Genomic DNA, 13733 nt, shown 5'->3' on the forward strand with positions numbered 1-13733 from the left:
TTTAAATTGGAGCTATACCCATCTCCTAGAACGGACCTCGAAAGGTCAAAGTCCAGCTTCCTGCCTTCACTAGCAGGACCAAGTACTGATTTTTGCCCCAGATCCCTAAGTGGCCCCCTCAAGGATTGAACTCACAACCCTGGGTTTAGCAGGCCAATGCTCAAACCACTGAGCTATCCCTCCCCCCAACATACATGCTTTCATTCAGGGAATTAAGTTAGGGTGAGCTCAAGTCCTTTTATGTCTGATTGAGAGGTCCACACAGGGATTAAAGTGATTTAACTTCACACCTTTAGTTAACTCATCCTGACTTTCCTGATCATCCCCATGTAGATAAACCCTTGAGAACTATACAAATTACCAGCAGCTAAAATACTCAGACAATCTATTTCCTGCTTTCAACCAGGAAATCAGCCATCCCAAGACCACCGTTACTGTGGGGGGGGAGGGGCGCGGAGGGGGAATTAAAACAAAAACAAAGACCATGCACTCCACCTTATCCACCCTGCTAGGCCACTCATCCGCCTGCAGGTAGGAATCCCAGCCTTCCACAACACGCAAAGGGATGGGCAGCGCTCAGAACATGGGTGGCTGCATATCAGCGCTAACACTATTATTGCTTACAATTAGTTGACTCAAGGCAGCCGCACTACTCCCTCCTCCAGACACCTCTCCTGTGACGCACTACAAAGCAACCTTGGAAAAACCTACTCTCCCACCCTACCTGTCCCAATCTCTGCTTGCCTGGGCTAACTACCTTTATATATAGATAAACTGAAGAGCAAGGTACCTGGGATTCCATTCATTCTCCTGTTGATCAGGTTTCACCAGCATCTATACACCTGATCAAAGACACTGTAAATAAAAAGCTTCAGACATTCAAGTGTACGTCATAGCGACGCCACGAGAAGGTTGGCACTGGCCTTCCTGCTTCTCACTTTAGCTCTCGACTAGTATTAGCGCCGCAGTAAGAATCCTTACAGCAGCCTTGGCACAAAGTGCATTTATCCTCCACCCAAACAGGGATTGCAAGCGACAAGCTTGCTCCTCAGTTACAATAAAGAAGGGTGCTCAGCCCAGGCAGGATGGGAGAGTAGTTGCTTTGCAGGACATTTTGCCAAGTCTAGTTGGTTAATAAGGATTTCGAGTTCATTACACCGTAACAAAGGGTGGCCAAAGAGAACCCACAGAATTGTACAACAGTGCGTAGTACACCCAGCTACAACACTTCCCACCCAGGACCTCAACTTTTTTTTTTTTCTTTTTTTTTTTTTTTTTACACACAAATTATGAATTAGGTCTCAACACTATGCTAGGTGGATATCCCCATTTTACAGGTGGAGAAAGTGAGGCAAAGAAGTGACTCTCTCAGGATTATACAAAAAGCTGGTTGCACTGCCAGGACCAGGACCCAGCCCTGTGCTTTAAGCACAAGACCTTCCCTTCCTCATTCAAGTCAACCTTCATCTTTAATAGAGGAGCAGTCCATAATCACAGACAATGCACCATCTTGATCCCAAGCAGCTACCTGCAGGTCTCAGAACCGAGGGTAGCTGCAATCTGCTCCTTCTGGTAAGTTGCCAGTACAGCCCACACTTAGACAAGACCTGGGCATTCCATGTCAGAAAGCTCCAACTTTTCCCTATGTGCCAAGTCACTGCAGCATCTGAGCTCCTAGCAAGTATTCATAAACGTATGCTCAACACTGCCACGCGGGACCCCTAGTTTAGAGATGAGGAAACCAAGGCCTGGAGAGTGAGGGGCCAGCCCAAGGTGCCACAGTCAATCCAGAGATAGAGGTTCAATTCCCACCTCCACCAGAGGCCCAGGGTGTTGTCTCAACCACACAGCCACCCTTCCCCTCAAATTCAGCCAGGGGGCTAGAGCCGTAGGAGACACCTCAGAGAAGAGGGCATATAAGAGGAATAAAACCACATATGCTCCCTGTGGCACTAAAGCTAGAACAAGCAAATCAAGCAGCAGCAACTAACCAGCGTAAGCCACTCCAGAAGACACGCACAAGCAAGCACCGATTTCATTGTGTGGGTCTCCGCAGACACAGGAAGACCTCTTGCTATTTATTCATGGCTGGTTTAGTTTCTCCCAAAACATTTTAAATGTTCCTAATTGAATCTGTCCAGGGAATTCCACAGCTACTAAAGCGCCACGAACTGGTTTATACCAGCCGTTCCAAAACCTCACAACCGTGCCTGCTTTGCTAGCCTGTAAAAGCAGCAGTAATTTTGTGGCAATCCAAAACCTCGAGTGCCCTCATCAATAATGGGACCATTGTGTGACGCTGCTGAAACTCCCACAGCCTGGCAGCCAGCAGCAGCTTGTCCTGCTTTACCTATTCTCTGCAGGGAAGGAAGTTAAAACTGAAATATTTCGTCTTCTTTCAGGGAAAATAATTCTAGGGCACCAGACAAACACGACAGGAAGAGGGCCCAGAGGAGGAAAGGGGGCAGTTAGTTTTAGAATCGGCATCCAACCCGTATTCCCACACAACCCTTTTCTCCCAGTGAAGCCAAATACCTACAAAGGCTCAGACAAGAAAGCCAGTTTTAGTATGTGTGCTTGCAAAAGAACTTGCACAAAGGCAAGAGCCATGGGTTTATCACCATTCATTCGGATTCAGTCTAACTGTATACCCAGACGTTTCTGCTCCTAGGAACACTGCTTCTCCTGAGAGCAAGCAGCCATTTTACAAGATCCCTTGAGCCTGTAACCCTCACCACGACAGACACAGTGGCACATGAAATAAACCTCACAGAACATAGTCCCCTTCCTTGAGACAGCACAGCTCTGCCATCTTAGGCCACTCTCACATCAGCAACAGTCTGCAGCTGAAATTATTAGGGCCTGATCAGCAAAGTGTAACATCACCAAGGCAATGACCTTTGCATTTAGGCTCTTGGCTAATTCAAGTCACACACTCCTCCCATTTCAAGGCTTTCAGCTCACACTCTGCTTCACAGCTCAGCTCTGTGACAATTAAATGCAAGTCAATCTTCCAAACACCAGATCTCTTCGATTCTCCTTCCCGCAGGGTTGCCAACCCTCTGGGACTGTCCTGGAGTCTCCAGGAATTAAATATTAATCTTTAATTGAAGACTGTCATGTGATGAATTCTCCAGGAATGTGTCCAAAATTGGCAACCCTACATCAAAATTCCTCTAGCCAATCAGCCTGCGCAGCATAGAAGCTGTAAGCTGAGGAATGGCTAGGCCAAAGTCCATTTTGTTTTTCCTCTTGCTTGCCTGAAGAGGCCAGAATGGTTAGCATACCCCAGGAAAGCCAACTAACCCGGCTAAAAGATAGATTTGAATGAACTGACAGGGCTATCCAACTCTTTCAATTCTCAGTGATCCTCAGATCTAGAAAGGGATGGGTAGCCCTGCCTGACATGCAAAGCCTCAACTGCGCCAGGAGGTCCGTGTCCCCCAAAATGGACGCTGGCTATACCAGGGCCACTTACAACTGTCTGCAGCTTAACGCATGTTCCTGCAGCACTATTACAAGGAGAAGTGGACGCTTTGCAGCGCAAGGAGAACTGCCTGCTTGCAAAAGAGGTGGTAAAATAAAAAGCAGATCTGAGTCTTGTCAACAACAAACGTGCACTGCTGGCACCTTCACTTGTGCTGTTCCAATGAAACCCTCACTGTGATGTGAGTGTCTGTGTAGGACACGCAGCTGGCCCACAATCATTGCTTTCTACCAGTCCCACCCACCAGCACACTCAGGTGGCAGTAACACGGGGTTTGGTTTTTTACGAGTAGTATTTCTATTTCTATTTCATAGAGGTTTGTCTTCTCTCTCTGGCCTGGCCCTGTTTCAGGCGAAGGGACCAGTCACTGGAGCCATTCAATGGGATCAAGTTATTTCACTAAAAGATTCAAAACAGGGTGGGATCTTCCATGATTAAAACAAGGTTCCCCTCCTTCCAGGGAACACAAGTCTCCCGGGGAAGCACACACACCCTGACCAGCTGACAATTCCCAGGGAGAGGCACCGTAGCCCACTCCTTTCAATCAGAGTTCAACTGGATCCCTGTTTTCTTCTGCAAAGAACATTCTGGGAAGAAATGGGATGTATTTTGGGAGGTGGTGCCTGGGAGCCGTGGGGTGGGAGGAATACGCCCTGCAGGAGGGTGAAGTGAGGTTACCTTGACTTTGGTACCAGGTGACCTAGAAAGAGCAAGGAGCACATCTCAGATAGGAAAGGGCCTTCGGGAGTGACCATGGGGAAATACCTGCCCCCTTCGTGATCATCAGACTGAGGAAGAAATGACTCACTTCATCTTCTCTTTGGCAATCACTTTGCTCAGAGAGGCAGAGGAAGTGATAACCCAGGGGAGGGAGCTGGAGGCTGGGTTTGGTAAGCAGAACGGGAGGCTGAGTGCAGGTGTGAAACAGAGGCCTTGGGCAGGCTCAAGTGCACCATCTCCAGAGCAATGGGGGGCTCCCCCCCCCCCGAAGCAGGGTTGCGGTGTGACGGCCCTGTTCCCTGGAGAATGGAGGCTAGCAGACCAAGGCCATGGGCAGGGCCAGACACCATGACAGGGGTGGAAATAAGGTCTTCTTGGTACAGGAGGGGTCAGTTCTTGGCAGAGGAGTTCTGTAGAAGACAAGCTTGTCTAGATCCAGGCAAAGCATCCAGAGGATGCCGGGGGGAGGGGGTCAGGCTTGGGAGAAGGGCCAGGAAGACAGAGGCTATGGGCAGGTCCACGCAGTGGCAGCAGAGGTCCCAGGAAGGTATATAGTGGACTGAGGTCCCAAGGGTGGGTACCTGGTAGAACAAGATTATGGGCAGGCGCAGGCAATGCTGTGCAGGGGTGGGGGAACAGGGGATCAGATCTGAGGGTACTTGGTAGATGAAGCCTTAGCCAGGTCCAGGCACACTGTGAAGGGAGGACAGGTAGAGGGTACCGTGTGGACAGAAGCATTGAGCCGTCCCCCAGGCACACCATGCAGGGGATGGGAGGGTCTCATCCCAGCAGGGATAAGGTCCGGGGGCCAGTACCAGGCAGACCGAGGCTTTGGGAGGTTCAGGCACACTGTACAGGGCAAGGATGCACAGGGGCTGTGGGGGGCCCCTGGGGGCAGTACCTGGTAGACCGAGGCCTTGAGCAGCTCCAGGTGCACCGTGGGGGGGTCCCAAGGGGGCTGGGTGGTACCGGGGCAGTTCAGGGGGCTGGGTGGTTCTGGGAGGGCCGGGGGGGCAGTACCTGGTAGACCGAGGCCTTGGACAGGTCCAGGCGCACCGTGCGGAGGGGGGTCCCGGGGGGGGCGGTACCTGGTAGACCGAGGCCTTGGGCAGGTCCATGCACACGGTGCGGGGGGGGCTGCGGGGGGGGTCCCAGGGGGGCCAGTACCTGGTAGACCAAGGCCTTGGGCAGGTCCAGGCACACCGTGCGGGGGGGGGCTGTGGGGGGGGTGGTACCTGGTAGACCGAGGCCTTGGGCAGGTCCAGGCACAGCGTGCGGGGGGGGGGGTTGTGGGGAGGTCCCGGGGGGGGCGGTACCTGGTAGACCGAGGCCTTGGGCAGGTCCAGGCACACCGTGCGGGGGGGGCTGTGGGGGGGTCCCGGGGGGGCTGTGGGGGGGGTTCCGGGGGGGGCGGTACCTGGTAGACCGAGGCCTTGGGCAGGTCCAGGCACACCGTGCGGGCGCGGGGTGTGGGGGGGGCGGTACCTGGTAGACCGAGGCCTTGGGCAGGTCCAGGCACACCGTGCGGGGGGGGCTGTGGGGGGGGTCCCGGGGGGGGCTGTGGGGGGGGTCGGTACCTGGTAGACCGAGGCCGTGGGCAGGTCCAGGCACACAATGCGGGGGGGGGGGTGTCCCGGGGGGGGTCCGGGGGGGGGTACCTGATAGAGCGAGGCCTTGGGCAGGTCCAGGCACACAATGCGGGGGGGGGGGGGGTGTCCCGGGGGGGGGCTGTGGGGGGGGCGGTACCTGATAGACCGAGGCCTTGGGCAGGTCCAGGCACACCGTGCGGGGGGGGCGGTGGGGGGGGTTCCGGGGGGGGCTGTGGGGCGGGTCGGTACCTGGTAGACCGAGGCCTTGGGCAGGTCCAGGCACACCGTGCAGGGGGGGGGCTGTGGGGGGGGTCCCGGGGGGGGCGGTACCTGGTAGGCCGAGGCCTTGGGCAGGTCCAGGCACACCGTGCGGGGGGGCGGTGGGGGGGTCCCGGGGGGGGCTGTGGGGGGGGTCCCGGGGGGGGCGGTACCTGGTAGACCGAGGCCTTGGGCAGGTCCAGGCACAGCGTGCGGGGGGGGGTCCCGGGGGGGCTGTGGGGGGGTTTCCGGGGGGGCGGTACCTGGTAGACCGAGGCCTTGGGCAGGACCAGGCACACCGTGCGGGGGGGGGCCCGGGGGGGGGCTGTGGGGGGGGTCCGGGGGGCGGTACCTGGTAGACCGAGGCCTTGGGCAGGTCCAGGCACACCATGCGGGAGGGGGGCTCCCGGGGGGGGGGGGGCGGTACCTGGTAGAACGAGGCCTTGGGCAGGTCCAGGCGCACCGTGCGGGGGGGGCTGTGGGGGGGGTCCCGGGGGGTCAGTACCTGGTAGACCGAGGCCTTGGGCAGGTCCAGGCACACCGTGCGGGGGGGGGGGGCTGGGCGGGGGAGGTACCTGGTAGACCGAGGCCTTGGGCAGGTCCAGGCACACCGTGCGGGGAGGGGAGCTGTGGGGGGGTTCCGGGTGGTCCCGGGGGGGGCGGTACCTGGTAGACCGAGGCCTTGGGCAGGTCCAGGTGCACCGTGCGGGGGGGGCTGCGGGGGGGTCCCGGGGGGGGGCGGTACCTGGTAGACCGAGGCCTTGGGCAGGTCCAGGCACACCGTGCGGGGGGGGGGGTGTGGGGGGGGCCCCGGGGGGGCTGTGGGGGGGGCCCGGGGGGGGCTGGGGGGGGGTCCGGGGGGGGGGCGGTACCTGGTAGACCGAGGCCTTGGGCAGGTCCAGGCACACCGTGCGGGGGGGGCTCCGGGGGGGGCGGTGGGGGGGGTCCCGGCGGGGGGGGGCGGTACCTGGTAGACCGAGGCCTTGGGCAGGTCCAGGCACACAGTGCGGGGGGGGGGGTGTGAGGGGGGTCCCGGGGGGGCTGTGAGGGGGGGCAGTACCTGGTAGACCGAGGCCTTGGGCAGGTCCAGGCACACCGTGCAGGGGGGTGGTGTGGGGGGGGGTCCCAGGGTCCCGGGGGGGGCTGTGGGGGGGGTCCCGGGGGGCGGTACCTGGTAGACCGATGCCTTGGGCAGGTCCAGGCGCACCATGCGGGGGGGAGCTGTGGGGGGGTCCCGGGGGGGGGGCGGTACCTGGTAGACCAAGGCCTTGGGCAGGTCCAGGCACACCGTGCGGGGGGGCTGTGGGGGGGGTCCCGGGGGGGCAGTACCTGGTAGACCGAGGCCTTGGGCAGGTCCAGGCACACCGTGCGGGAGGGGGGCTCCCGGGGGGGGGGGCGGTACCTGGTAGACCGAGGCCTTGGGCAGGTCCAGGCACACCGTGCGGGGAGGGGGGCTGTGGGGGGGTTCCGGGTGGTCCCGGGGGGGGCGGTACCTGGTAGACCGAGGCCTTGGGCAGGTCCAGGCGCACCGTGCGGGGGGGGGCTGTGGGGGGGTCCCGGGGGGGGCGGTACCTGGTAGACCGAGGCCTTGGGCAGGTCCAGGCACACCGTGCGGGGGGGGGGCTGTGGGGGGGGCCCCGGGGGGGGCTGTGGGGGGGGTCCCGGGGGGGGGGCGGTACCTGGTAGACCGAGGCCTTGGGCAGGTCCAGGCACACCGTGCGGGGGGGGGGGCTGCGGGGGGGGTCCCGGGGGGGCTGCGGGGGCGGGATCCCGGGGGGGGCGGTACCTGGTAGACCGAGGCCTTGGGCAGGTCCAGGCACACCGTGCGGGGGGGGCTGTGGGGGGGGTCCCGGGGGGGGCGGTACCTGGTAGACCGAGGCCTTGGGCAGGTCCAGGCGCACCGTGCGGGGGGGGGGGGTTTGTGGGGGGGGTCCCGGGGGGGGCCAGTACCTGGTAGACCGAGGCCTTGGGCAGGTCCAGGCACACCGTGCGGGGGGGGGGGCTGTGGGGGGGGCCCCGGGGGGGGCGGGGGGGGGGGTCCCGGCGGGGGGGGCGGTACCTGGTAGACCGAGGCCTTGGGCAGGTCCAGGCACACCGTGCGGGGGGGGGGCTGTGGGGGGGTCCCGGGGGGGGCTGTGGGGGGTCCCGGGGGGGGGCGGTACCTGGTAGACCGAGGCCTTGGGCAGGTCCAGGCACACCGTGCGGGGGGGGCTGTGGGGGGGTCCCGGCGGGGGGGGGCGGTACCTGGGAGACCGAGGCCTTGGGCAGGTCCAGGCACACCGTGCGGGGGGGGCTGTGGGAGGGGGGCCCGGGGGGGGGGGGGGGGGGGGGCGGTACCTGGTAGACCGAGGCCTTGGGCAGGTCCAGGCACACCGGGCGGGGGGGGGGTTGTGGGGGGGGTCCCGGGGGGGGCGGTACCTGGTAGACCGAGGCCTTGGGCAGGTCCAGGCACACCGTGCAGCACAGCACCGAGTACAGCCGCTCCTCCAGCTTCACGCTGCCCTCGGCCCCGCCCGCCCCCGCCACCTTGAGCCGCTTCTTGGGCGGCGCGTCCGGGTCGGCGGCGGGCTCCGCGTGCGGCCGGGCCCCGCCGAGCAGCAGCCCCGGCTCCTCGGGCCCCGCCGCCGCCGCCGGCCCCGCCGCCTCCCCCAGCCCCGCGGAGGAGGAGGCCGCCGCGGAGGAGGAGGCGGCCGGGCCCCCACCGCCGGGCTCCCGCTCCTCCGCCCCGGACATGGCGCCGCCCGCCCCGCGCTGCTGCCGGCCCAGACTCCGCCGCTGACGCTTCACCCCGCCACCGCCGCCGCCATCTTTGTTTCCTTCCTCCTCCCCCCGGCCGCTCGCCGGCCGCCACGCCCCCCACGGCTCCCGCCAATCAGCGCGCTGCGGGGGCGGGCCGCCGCGCCTCTGACCTACCAGCACGAAGGTCGTCGCCCCGCCCCTTGGGGCGGCCCTGCTCCGTCCACTGGCTTTTTTTATTGACAATTTCACGAACCCGAAGAAGGAACAAAATAGCGGGGGCGGGGCCAGTGCGGAGGGAGGCCCTAGGGAGGGGCGGGGCTAAGAGAGGGAGTAGGCTGGGGAGGGGGAGGAGTTATGGCAGAGAGGGCGGGGGAAGGGAAGAGGCTAGAGGGAGGGGCTAGAGGGGAGGGGCTGAATGGGAGGGGCTAAAGAAGAAGGGCTAGAGATGGGAGAGGAGGGGCTAAAGAGAAGGGGCGGGGCTATATGGAATGGGGAAGGGTAGACAGGAGGAGCTAATAGGGAAGGGAGGGGCTAAAGAGAAGGGGCGGGGCTTGAGGGGAGAGGCTAGGGAGGGGCGTGGCTGAATGGGAAGGGCTAAAGGAGAAGGGAGGGGCTAAAGGGGGAGAGGAGGGGCTAAAGAGAAGGGGCGGAGCTAGAGAAGGGTGGAGGGGAGAGGCTAGAGAGGGGTGGGGCTGAATGGGAGGGGCTAATGGAGAAGGGCGGGGCAGGGCTGGCGAGGGAGGGAGAGGCTAGAGTGGCGGTGCAGCTAGAGATGAGAGGGCAGAGCCTGGGAGCAGGCGGTGCTGCAGGCCTAGTGAGAGGGGGAATGGCAAGGTAGGGTGGGGGGGAGGCAGGGCCGCCCAGAGGATTCTGGGGGCCCGGGGTCTTGGGCGGCGGGGGCCCCCGCTTCGGTGGTAAGACGGCGGCGGGGGGTCCTTCCGTTCTGGGACCCGCCGCCAACGTGCCCCAAAGACCCACGGCGGGGACCCCCCGCCGCCGAATTACCGCCGACGCGAGACCCGCCGCCGAAGTGCAGCCCTCACCGCGGGTCTTCAGGACACTTCAGCAGCGGGTCCCGGAACGGAAGGACACCCCCACCCCGCCGCCGAATTACCGCCAAAGACCTGGCTGCACTCCGGCGGCGGGTCCCGCTTCGGCAGTAATTCGGCGGCGGGGGGGGTCCTTCTGTCCCGGAGAGGAAGGACCCCCCACCAGCGAAGACCAGCAGCAAAGAAGCTCCGGGGGCCCGGGCCCCGCCAGAGTTTTCTGGGGCCCCCGGAGCGAGTGAAGGACCCTGCTCCAGGGGCTCCGAAAAACTCTCGAGGGGGCCCCTGCTGGGCCCGGGGCAAATTGCCCCACTTGCCCCCCCACTGGGCGGTCCTGCCAGCTGCCAAGGAGGCACGGTGCCAAAGGGCTTCCCTAAAGCAGCCACCCCCAAAGGCCCGGGCTGCGCTTTGCGGCTTTCCTTTCGCTCAGCCTCCCGCTCCCGGCGGCGGAGCCGAAGCGGCTGGCAGGGAGCGTTAGCGCAGACAGGCCTTGGGGCGCCTGCTGCCGCTTCGGCCACCTGCCCTCCCAGCCACGCCTGCTGCCAAGGGGGCAAGACGGCCGGCTGGTTTCAAAGAAGAAAACCCAACCCCGCACCATGGGTCCGGGTGCCCGAAGCCCAAGCCCTCCGCCTCGGGTGCGGTGGGCGAGGCGGCTACAGCCTGGGAGACCTTAGCGGAAGCAAGCCAGGGCGAGGCGTCAAAAGCGTGTGGCCGAGGGAGACCTGCAGCCGGGCAGCATGAGGGAGCGTCAAAAGCCTACAGCACCCAGTATTCCCAGGAGGTCTCCCATCCAAGTACTAACCAGGCCCGCCCCTGCTTAGCTTCCGAGATCAGACGAGATCGGGCGTGTTCAGGGTGGTATGGCCGTAGACGTTGCTGCTTGCTGCTTTGCCTGCCTTTAAAGAAGCCAGCTGATGAGCCCTGCTTCTTCACCCATATCCAGGCACGGCTCTTCTGGCACGGCCCCGCCCCACCCCAGCCAGCACAGCCACGCGCCACCAGCCTCACACCCCTCCCTCCCCACACCAACGCTCCCGCCCCGCCCCACCAGCCACAGACCCCCGCCCACCCCTGCCCCGCACACACCAGCCTAACACTCCTCCCCACCCCTCACAAATACACCCCTCCCCCGCCCGCCCGCCCGCCACGCACTCACTCCTGAACGCGGGACCCTCACAAACCCGCCGCACCCACCCACGACACAACCCCCCCCAGGCGCGCCGCGGCGCAACGCAACGCCCAGGACCCCGCTGCCCCACGCACCCCCGCTGCCGCTCGCCCTCTGCTCACAGCTCCTGGCGCTCGCCGCACCTCACGCCGCCCTCCCTGGGGACGCCCTCCCGCACTTGGCCTGCCTATTGCTCGCTCCGGGAAACCCGGGACGCGCCGCCCGGAGGCCTCGCCCGCGTCCTGCCCCGTCTCCCGCTTCGCAAGGCCCCGGGGGAGGCAGGATGGGACACTGCCACCGCCACCGCCTCCTCCTCAGGGGGATCAGCCCAGAGGAGACCAGCACCCAACTTCCCCCGAGGCGGGGACAGCTCCAGGCCCGCTGGCAGCCTTCCCGGGCAAAAGGGCCACCTGAGAGCAGCAGCTGCCTCGCTCTCCTCCCGCTTTTAAAGGGCCAGCTGCCAGGGCCGCCCAGAGGATTCCGGGGGCCCGGGCTCTTGGGCGGCGGGGGGCCCCCGCTTCAGTGGTAAGTCGGCGGCGGGGGGTCCTTCCGTTCTGGGACCCGCCACCGAAGTGCCCCAAAGACCCACGGCGGGGACCCCCTGCCGCCGAATTACCGCCGAAGCGAGACCCGCCGCCGAAGTGCAGCCCCCACCGCGGGTCTTAGGGGCACTTCGGCGGCAGGTCCCGGAATGGAAGGACCCCCCCACCCCCTGCCGAATTACCGCCGAAGACCCGGCTGCACTCCGGCGGCAGGTCCCGCTTCGGCGGTAATTCGGCGGCGGGGGGGGGTCCTTCTGTCCCGGAGAGGAAGGACCCCCCGCCAGCGAAGACCGGGAGCGAAGAAGCTCCGGGGGCCCGGGCCCCGCCAGAGTTTTCTGGGGCCCCCGGAGCGAGTGAAGGACCCTGTTCCAGGGGCCCCGAAAAACTGTCGAGGGGGCCCGGGGCAAATTGCCCCCCCCTCTGGGCGGCCCTGCCAGCTGCCAAGGAGGCACGCTGCCAAAGGGCTTCCCTAAAGCAGCCACCCCCAAAGGCCCGGGCTGCGCTTTGTGGCTTTCCTTTCGCCCAGCCTCCCGCTCCCGGCGGCGGAGCCGAAGCGGCTGGCAGGGAGCGTTAGCGCAGACAGGCCTCGGGGCGCCTGCCGCCGCTTCGGCCACCTGCCCTCCCAGCCACGCCTGCTGCCAACGGGGCAAGACGTCCGGCTGGTTTCAAAGAAGAAAACCCAACCCCGCGCCATGGGTCCGGGTGCCCAAAGGCCAAGGCCTCCGCCTTGGGCGCGGTGGGCGAGGCGGCTACGGCCTGGGAGACCTTAGCGGAAGCAAGCGAGGGCGAGGCACCAAAAGCCTGTGGCCGAGGGAGACCTGCAGCCGGGCAGCGTGAGGGAGCGTCAAAAGCCTACAGCACCCAGTATTCCCAGGAGGTCTCCCATCCAAGTACTAACCAGGCCCGCCCCTGCTTAGCTTCCAAGATCAGACGAGATCGGGCGTGTTCAGGGTGGTATGGCCGTAGACGTTGTTATCTGTCGCTTTGCCTGCCTTTAAAGAAGCCAGCTGACGAGCCCTGCTTCTTCACCCATATCCAGGCATGGCCCCTCCAGCATGGGCCCCGCCCCACCCCAGCCACGCGCCACCAGCCTCACACCCCTGACCCCCCCACACCAACGCTCCCGCCCCGACCCACCAGCCGCAGACCCCCCCCGCCCCTGCCCCGCACGCACCAGCCTAACACTCCTCCCCACCCCTCACAAATACACCCCTCCCCCGCCCCCCCGCCACGCACTCGCTCCTGAACGCGGGACCCTCACAAACCCGCCGCACCCACCCACGACACAACCCCCCCCCCAGGCGCGCCGCGGCGCAACGCAACGCCCAGGACCCCGCTGCCCCACGCACCCCCGCTGCCGCTCGCCCTCTGCTCACAGCTCCTGGCGCTCGCCGCACCTCACGCCGCCCTCCCTGGGGACGCCCTCCCGCACTTGGCCTGCCTATTGCTCGCTCCGGGAAACCCGGGACGCGCCGCCCAGAGGCCTCGCCCGCGTCCTGCCCCGTCTCCCGCTTCGCAAGGCCCCGGGGGAGGCAGGATGGGACACCGCCACCGCCACCGCCTCCTCCTCAGGGGGATCAGCCCAGAGGAGACCAGCACCCAACTTCCCCCGAGGCGGGGACAGCTCCAGGCCCGCTGGCAGCCTTCCCGGGCAAAAGGGCCACCTGAGAGCAGCAGCTGCCTCGCTCTCCTCCCGCTTTTAAAGGGCCAGCTGCCAGGGCCGCCCAGAGGATTCCGGGGGCCCGGGGTCTTGGGCGGCGGGGGCCCCCGCTTCGGTGGTAAGTCGGCGGCGGGGGGGTCCTTCCGTTCCGGGACCCGCCGCCGAAGTGCCCCAAAGACCCACGGCGGGGACCCCCTGCCGCCGAATTACCGCCGAAGCGAGACCCGCCACCGAAGTGCAGCCTCCACCGTGGGTCTTCGGGGCACTTTGGCGGCGGGTCCCGGAACGGAAGGACCCCCCCACCCCTCCACCGAATTACCGCCGAAGATCCGGCTGCACTCCAGCGGCGGGTCCCGCTTCGGCGGTAATTCGGCGGCGGGGGGGGCGGGGTCCTTCTGTCCCGGAGAGGAAGGACCCCCAGCCAGCGAAGACCGGGAGCGAAGAAGCTCCGGGGGCCCGGGCCCCACCAGAGTTTTCTGGGGTCCCCGGAGCGAGTGAAGGACCCTGCTCCAGGGGCCCCGAAA

General features: G+C 64.5%; 1 protein-coding gene and 2 non-coding genes across 3 annotated transcripts in view; all 3 read right to left on the reverse strand.

Annotated features, from left to right (window-relative positions):
* Positions 1-8802, reverse strand: part of CYHR1 (cysteine and histidine rich 1) — a 45512-nt gene extending 36710 nt beyond the window's left edge. Inside the window, exon 1 of the mRNA XM_045006410.1 lies at positions 8473-8802. Within this exon, the coding sequence (XP_044862345.1) occupies positions 8473-8787 (315 nt within the window). The 5' untranslated portion in view covers positions 8788-8802. The remainder of the gene's footprint in view (positions 1-8472) is intronic.
* A 1790-nt stretch (positions 8803-10592) lies between these two features.
* On the reverse strand, positions 10593-10711 carry LOC123365462. The gene has a single exon (XR_006577597.1). It is a non-coding gene; the product is annotated as a 5S ribosomal RNA (ribosomal RNA).
* A 1687-nt stretch (positions 10712-12398) lies between these two features.
* On the reverse strand, positions 12399-12517 carry LOC123365496. Its single transcript, XR_006577630.1, has one exon. It is a non-coding gene; the product is annotated as a 5S ribosomal RNA (ribosomal RNA).
* Between the last annotated feature and the right edge of the window lie 1216 nt (positions 12518-13733).

The sequence above is a fragment of the Mauremys mutica genome, chromosome 2, assembly GCF_020497125.1.
Source record: "Mauremys mutica isolate MM-2020 ecotype Southern chromosome 2, ASM2049712v1, whole genome shotgun sequence".
Classification (NCBI taxonomy): domain Eukaryota; kingdom Metazoa; phylum Chordata; order Testudines; family Geoemydidae; genus Mauremys; species Mauremys mutica.